General features: G+C 38.2%; 1 protein-coding gene across 1 annotated transcript; it reads right to left on the bottom strand.

The window, feature by feature from the left end:
* On the bottom strand, positions 1-7,907 carry LOC144639954 (ubiquitin recognition factor in ER-associated degradation protein 1-like). The gene is made up of 12 exons (XM_078499218.1): positions 7,777-7,907; positions 7,570-7,681; positions 6,346-6,378; positions 3,997-4,118; positions 3,247-3,377; positions 2,822-2,894; positions 2,611-2,679; positions 2,456-2,530; positions 1,695-1,730; positions 1,177-1,271; positions 406-481; positions 1-132 (listed from the first exon to the last, which is right to left on the bottom strand). The coding sequence occupies exons 1-12, from the start codon at positions 7,777-7,779 to the stop codon at positions 46-48; spliced, it is 912 nt and encodes a 303-aa protein (XP_078355344.1). The 5' UTR covers positions 7,780-7,907; the 3' UTR covers positions 1-45.
* Between the last annotated feature and the right edge of the window lie 453 nt (positions 7,908-8,360).

Consider the following 8,360-nt stretch of genomic DNA (forward strand, 5'->3'; position numbering starts at 1 on the left):
TTTCTCTGTATTTAAAGCAAAATAATATTTTCTTCTTTTTCATCGTTAGTTTTTTCTCTTCTGCCGTAGAGTTTTCCCTGATCCTTTAAAAGCTTCAAATTCTGGCTTGGCGGATTCTGTTTTGTTGTTTAACTGTGAAATGAAAAGAACAAAGTGGTTATTAAAAGCACACTGACGACCAAAACTGTGGATACAATCTTGAATTTTTTGCAAAAAAATCTTTCTCGCCAGATAAAAAAGTTGACAAAAACTGCTATCAGCATTGTTTGTGGGAACACTTTTTTCACGTCTTTAGAATGGAAGCAGTTTTTCTCTCGGGCATCGTCGAGATAGAGACGAATAACGCCCGAGAAAAAATGGCTTGAGCTACTAAACAGAGGGTGCGTTACATTTAACTGTACTTACCTGTGAGTTATTTGATTTGTTTAAGTTTCTTTTGAAAGTGATTTTTCCTTTCTCAAAGTCATAATTGGGAATTCCTCTAAAAGAGAAACAGAAGAAGCAAGTTAGTGCCAAGTGTGGCAAGCGCAAAAGCGTGGTCATTATTCAAGGAAGTGTTGTGTTCATGAGCAAGGCGTACTTTACTCTCACAGTACCTCTCTCCATCCAAAAGGGTGAGGCGTGGAGGTAACCCTCGGAAATCGAGGTTAAGCCCTGTCCCTTTCTCCATTTCAGTATTAAATGGAAAATAGAACAAAAAATAACCAAGATATTTGTCAATGACAACCATTTTTGGGTGCGTAGGAGTTCGAGGGCATAATTTACCGGTGTCTGACATTTGCAGAATGCAGACAGCAGAATGCAGACTAAGAGAATATATCGCGTTACCTTTACCATTATCAGGCTAACCGGAGTGAACTTTTCACTTGGGTTAGCCTACTACACACTCCAGTTAGCCTACTATTCACTCCGGTTAGCCTAAATAGCTCTGGTTAGCCTGTTTACGGTTAGCTTTCAATAATGGTAAAGGTAACACAATATATTATCTTAGTCTGCATTCTGCATATGTCAGACACTGATAATTTACTTGGGTACTGAATAATAGTAATTGCCTGGGAATGGATGTTTTACAATTGCCCAGTTGTAGCTGGGGGGGGGGGGGGGGGCAGAATTAAAATCGACTTTCTATACAAACATCACTCAAGGCTAGATAGTACATGAGATGCTCATTCATACCGTTTGATCACAGGAGGTCCCATAGGGACTGGATCGGAGGGAACATTCGACTTCTTTTTCTTTCCATCCAAGCGAAATCCTGAGCCTGTGAACGCCTTAAAAGATAAAACATGTTTCGAGTCAAGGCAAAACTTAGCCACCCTGTTTTTACTCCTTGAATTCCCTCAACCCTCCTACTACCCCCTTCCCCCTTTTTACGCCTGCTAGGCAGGCTACAAACACTGGTTTTGAAATGATCTTGGGAAAACAGAAACTAATAGCATAAAATAATTTTACAAGTGTGTCACTCATAATCGACCATCTCAATCTTCACCCATTCTAACCATCCTTGTTCTTCCTTGGCAAATTTTCACTGAGGTTTAACAATTTGATGGCAATTGTGAATTGCATGCAAGTTCTGGCACCACGTGATAAGATAAATTATCAGAAACGTTTTATTCACTTCAAATAGGATCTACTATTTTACCAACTATGATGCTAAAGAATGGCCGTAAGAGGTGTAACTCAATGTGCATTACCTGGAAGCCATGATCCACATGGGGTTCATCAGCATGCTAAGAGGAATCAGACACGAAATTATGCTTTCAAAACTTGCCTGGATGTTATTAATAAGCTTCCTTAATGTATAAATACTTGAATAATTAGTTTACACACCACACTGACAGTCAGTGTCAGTGACCAATTAGCTTGGTGAGTGATTATTGCAACATATGAACAAATGACTAAATAGTTACCGGCCCACATTCACCCTAGATGCATCGCGTGCCAAGGAACAATTTTTATACATGCAAATTGTACCCCGCCATTTTATGTGAGAGCGAGTTGAGTTGCTTTAATCTTCTTCCACACTTGTTTTTTTAGCTACAGTCTGTAAGTAGTTAACATGCTTTTCGGTTAAAGTGATTGATTGGTTGATTGATTGATTGTTTGGTTGATTGGTTGTTTGTTTGATTGATTGATTGAATAATTGATTGATCGAATGATTGATTGATTGATTGAATGATTTATTGACTGATTGATTGATTGATTGATCGGTTGATTGACTGATCGGTTGATTGATTGATTGATTGATTGATCGGTTGGTTGATTGATTGGTTAGTTGGTTGGTTGATTGATTGGTTAGTTGGTTAGTTGATTGATTGATTAATTGATTGATTGCATAATTGATTGATTGATTGATTGGTTAGTTGGTTGATTGATTGATTGATTAACTGATCGATCAACTGAATGAACGATTGATTGATTGATTGATTGATTGATTGATTGTTTGATTGATTACCTCTTCTTCCTTCTTCTCTTCCTTTTTCACTTTTCTCTCTGGCTCAACATACCCAACAGGAGGAGCAAACTCAACCTGGAGGAGATTCAACAATGATCTCAGTTAATAAACTCTCCCTGGCTCACCATCTGTGTTAAAAATGTAATAATAATTACCTGCATATCACACTCTATAATTGACACTGCATTTCCAGGTTTTGTCTCCAGCACTAATAATTCATAGATCTGCAAATAAACCAAGATAATAAATTTAAAACAAATTGCCATGAAGGGACAATCGATAAAATTCTTTTCACAATGAAAATAGGTTGTAAATTTATTATTTGTCACAAATTTTTAACCTGAAAATGGCCTTGAAATCACTTACCCTTTCATTGTACTTGATGGCAATTATGTCACCTTTTGTCAAACAGGCAAATGACCTGAGTGCGTTCTCCAAGCTATGTGCAAATATATTAAGGGGAATTTTCCAAAATATTGAATGATATTCTTAAAAATTAATGTTACTTAAAGATAAGCTGAAACATGTAATTTGTTGCTCTAGTGTGATCACCCAGGCGAGTGCATAGTCTTGAAAAGAACTGTTGCTGATGTTTTCATAGTTACAGCAGTAGTCATCCCCAGAGTCAAACAAGTTCTTTTTTCATTAAACTCTAAAAAATTATGCCTTTCAGGTCGTGAAGCATCACTCACTAAGGGCAAAAGACTTCTTGTCTTCACTATTCATCCATATTTTCACTACAGTCGATATGTAAGAATACATGTAACAGTAGAGATTTCATAAAAAGATACACTGCTTTTGGATTTGTAATATCCAGAAAATCAACAGACTGTGGTTGGAACTTGGCATAAGATGCAACTGGTAAAGAAGCACTCTCCACTTGAAGAAGACCACCTTCCTCAAGCAGCAGATTGCGCATCATCTGAAAAAGTGATGGATACATGTCAAACTATTATTTTATTTTAAACACAATCATCACCGAAACAAAGTTCATCTATCAACAAAGATCGTGTTAACCAAGGTCAGGTTTACTTGCTGTTTTTGATGGTTTGATCCCACATCCTGTCTTTAATTTCAGAGCATCCCACATCCCAATGAGACAGTTTGCCACATCCCCCCTTGATTTTAAACCCCATCCCACATCCCGCCAAACCTATTTTGGACCCTCTATACACAGATAGTTCACCAGGAATGTCTGGGGTCCATGATTGGCCACTGCGGACCACACACTTTGGTGTCTTGGTGTTGTGTTAGTTCTTGCATCGTTTTGGTGGTTTTTCTTTAATTAATTGGTTATTCTGGGAAATTTGGAATCAGTAAATGAGACCTCATACCTGTACATTTTAAACGAACTAAGTTTATTATTATAATAATAATTGAAAATAGAATTTGTTTATTGCCATTTTTTGTACACCGATCTAACCGAATGCTCCAAAGTAAACAGGTTCAGCCACCAGCCAGAATATTACCAAACAAAGATGACTCAAACTTGTATAAACATCAAAGTCCAAGTAATCAGAGATAGACATTATGATCCTCACCCAGTAAGGCAGGTAAATCTTGCCCTCATCTGCAACAAACTCCAAGACTCCACAGTGAGTGTTTCTACCTGACCTTGAATTGGTGAGTTTAAACAACATTGGATACACAATATGTAGTCTCGCTGTAAGAAAAAGAAAAGTGGTATTACTTTCAATTGAAAGTAAGTTATCCAATGTCATTTCTTAGTTGAAAAATTATTAAAAGCACATTGGATAATATTATGCATATGGAAGGAAGCTACAGTACACCAGGGCTAAATTTAACAAATTGACATCATTTTTTATGGGTCTGTCCTGTTATTGATGATAAATTGCGTCAAAACATTGTCAAAGTGTTGTTATATCCACAAGCCACCAGGTGAGTGGATCTACAACAAACTTTGACAAAAATGATGACGAAAAGATTAAAAAAAACATCCACTGATTGCGTCAGCAACAGGTTTGATGCGTATGTACTCTTATAGACAATAAAAGTTGGCCAATCAGCGCATGAGAATTTGCTCAGTTATTGTAAAAAATGCACTACCATGATAATCAATAATTCTGATGATTTTTTTTAGGTCAGGACCTGCTTGTTCAAAGCACAAAACAATGGAATCTTGATTTCTAGAACCTCCTGACAACTTGAACCAAAAGTGGTAAACTTCCTTTTCCCCTAGTGTCAAACACTGCAATTTTTACCCCGCCCATGCCCTCAGAATTCCATAATCCTAAACACACACCCTCCCTCCCCCCAACCTCCCTTTTGGAATTTCCAATTTTCTTCTTGAACCCCCTTGTCAACGGATCAGCAGATCAATAACCTTCATTTATACAAAATAGTTTAAAGGGGCAATATCATGGGAATTCTTATCCGTTTTGGTGTTAGCTCTGATAGGCATGCTTTCAGTGATCAACAAAAAAGCCTAGAGTTGAACAACAATTAAGAAATAGAAAACATGTTCCGTGTTTCTATCGAGTTATAGAAACACGAGTGGAAGTTTGGGAGAACGAGAAATGCTGTGGGAACACGAGTCGATAGACGAGTGTTTCCACAGCTTTTTCGAGTTCTCCCAAACTTTCACGAGTGTTTCTATAACTCGATAGAAACACGGGAAACATGTTTTCTATTTCTTTTAGAAAACAGCACAAAGTAAATAACGCACGTGAAGGTAATATTTAGCGCTTTATTTAACATCAAAACGTAGATTCTCTTCACCTCGCGGTGAACATAATCAGCCAATCATAGTAAGGGAGTCGATGAACAGAAATAAATCAACTGTTCAACATTTGATTCAAGGCTAAAATTCACCGTTTTTTGGCCAAACAAACAAAGAAAACAGGCCCCAAAGTTAACGTAATTATGAGAAATAACTAAGCCGATGGTTTATCTGAAGTCCAGCACTGGAAGGAGTCAAGAATTGTGGTTTTATTTCGCTTCATCGAACTAACTGAATGGTTTGACGGCCGATGCTGTCGATCGAGCGACTCGAACCTTGGAGGTGAAGGTGCATTATTTTTCTGTTAAAAGAAGTTTGACTCGGCATTCTGAACGAATATCCTGTCCTGTTGAGGAGCTGTGAATAGTTCTGAAGTGCTGCAAAGCCTAGAATGGAGTGAAGTTGCGCCAATTCATATACTTCTTTGAAAGGTCGTCAGCCGCTTCGATAATTTCTTTCACAGACTACTTTTGAATGTGTAGCGGGCTCTGTAAACATCTTACTCGCTTGTTTTCAAGTGTGCAAATATTTGTTTAGTCTTAACCCGGTTTTTGTCAGCTGTGACATTAAAATTTGGCACAATTCTTAGTTGTTATTTTTGCATTGCTTATTTCAGCGCCGTGAATATTGATTGCCGTGTCTACGACAACTGTCTGTGTCTCCATCGAGTTATAGAAACACAATTTTTAACCAATCAGCGCACGTACACTGTATTTACTTTGTGCTATTTTCTAAAGAAAGACGCAATCCATTCTTAAAGGTGTTAATAAATGGAATTAACGGTTTATAAGGGTTTTTTTTTTTTTCAAGTAGGCACTGTCCAATTTCAAAACATCAGCCAGACGTTTTCAAAGTTTTAGACCACTAAAACTACCATATCTGTCTATAGCCAAACCACCTTTGGACCATTTTCATGATTAGTACAGTACATTTTTAGCAATGTTAGGGCTTTAACAGTGGCTTCTTTTTTTTTTACCAAGACCTTCATTGCATTTTCAAGTAGCACTAAATCATGGTGACACTGTCCCTTTAAGCTTCGAGCTTGTGGGGTTGTGTCCAAAGAACTCCCCTTGCCCTCGAAATCCCAAGATGCTACTGTGGTATGGGAATGGACATTTCTTGGAAATAAAGTACTTAGTCCTTCACTTACTTAACTGATCCAAGGCTGAAGGTGGCATTATAACTGGAAACAATAAAATTAAAATAACAATGTTAACAAAGTATGCAGGATGCATGTTCCATATGAACCAAGTAACCAGACTAGCTTGCCATATAAATCTCCCTGCAGCTCAAAGGTTGGTGCAGCCAACCATGCAGTGTCTGGAAGGGCATGGATGTTAGTGATCCATCAAAAAAAGTTGATATGTTGATGGGCTGTTGACCATATTTTGTCATATTTTGAAGAAACTAAATCTTGGATTGTGGTCATCACTGTGAAGATAATAAGCTGAAGTGGATTATGTTTAATATCCATGGGTAATTAAGTCTTTGTAGGTTTTTTCGTCAAGGCAATTATGTATTAGTCAATTCCAAGCAAGATCATCCCCCGAATGATCCCCCTGGGGCAAACCCCCAGGCATTTGACTTCTTTCAAAATGTCTTCATCAAATTCCCCACTATGTGAACCAGGCCAGTTGCACGGTCAAATGCTCCACCAGTCGGGGCTGAAACTGTCATTGTGAGTTGGGTTTTCTTGTTAACACTTGGTCTAAATCAACACTCATGCCCTTTTAATCAGACGTTGAAACTACTTTACATTAACGTAACCAAATACTAACTTCATGCACTTGAGGTCCTTAAGCTCCATAGCGTTCTTTAGTTTATGACAGATTTTGTCAACTGTGAAATGCCGACCATCGGGGCTTCTGCTCGATCAAATTCCCCACTATCTGGGCCACAGTAGCGGTCAAATGCCCAGGGGGGGGGGGGGGGATTATCTCACTTGAAATTGACTGATACATTATCGTAAAGGCTAGTCTCCTCTGATATGTCAGTCCATATATCGGTCAGTGTCAACCAATAGTTGGCTAATAGTTGGTCAATATGTCGATCAATTATTAGCCAAGTAGATTATTGGACGACCATTGACTAAGCGACTATCAGTCGACTATCAACTGTCGTGACTATCCACTGACTTTAGGCTGACTATTAGATGTTATATCCACCAACATATTGGATGAGACTACCTATAGTAAACAGTGGCCAAAATAAGTTGTGTATTGAGCTTCAGGAACCCACGAAGTGATGAGTAGAAGTTTCTCACACCAGCAGCCCTTTCCAAATATTAAACATGTCCTTAAAACAGCCTAGCCTTACTTGACGTATGTAATGCCTTACATACTTGACTATTTCCTGTTGTATTATGGAAACTTACTTTTTCCACCACGCTCCACATCTTCTCTCTCGTTTCCTGGAAACATGACAACTGAATAGCAGCGAAACTGCGTATTGAATGTCCTTGGCATACCACCAAACATCTCGAACATCTGTGAACGGAAGCACTTTTAGATTGCAAATAACTTCCACATAAAGAAGGCAAACTTTGCCTTTGAAATGGAAAGATCCATGCCAGAAAACTTACCATCTTGTTAAGTAATTATATTTAAAGAAAAATTCAAGAAATAATTAGCAAGTTATCTACTTTTTAGAGTTTCACTTTCTAGATTTTGTAGCCGGCGGTTGACAACAAAGTTTTTTTTGCTTGAATTGCTGAGTTACCGCGCCTTCTTTAGGCAACGCAGGAAGACTAGTAACAACCAGTAGGAGTGGAAATAAAGATGTTTGGAACAAATCACTGGATCTTTGGACGGCTGGATCGATGAACGATGAATCGATTGTTAATGACCACTGAGTCTTTGGATCGACAGATCGACGGATCAATGGAACAATGGAAATTTTTTTTTGTAGTTTTTAGGATCTGGACTGATGGGACGATGGATCGCTTGCTCCGATGGAACAAGATCTTGGAACAATGGATCGCTGGATTTTGGATCGATGGACAAGAGTAATGAGCTTCCGCGATGGATCAATAGGTCGCTGAGGAATATAACAAAATTGAAATCACGACTTTTTTGCTAGAGGCTATCCGAAAAATCTGCAACGAGTAAAACACTTTTATCAGATTTTAAATTCACGGAAAGGGGATCGGCACTACAACAAAAAAGC

Source organism: Oculina patagonica, unplaced genomic scaffold (assembly GCF_052425735.1).
Source record: "Oculina patagonica isolate OP01 unplaced genomic scaffold, crgOcupat unplaced154, whole genome shotgun sequence".
NCBI classification, from domain to species: Eukaryota; Metazoa; Cnidaria; class Anthozoa; order Scleractinia; family Oculinidae; genus Oculina; species Oculina patagonica.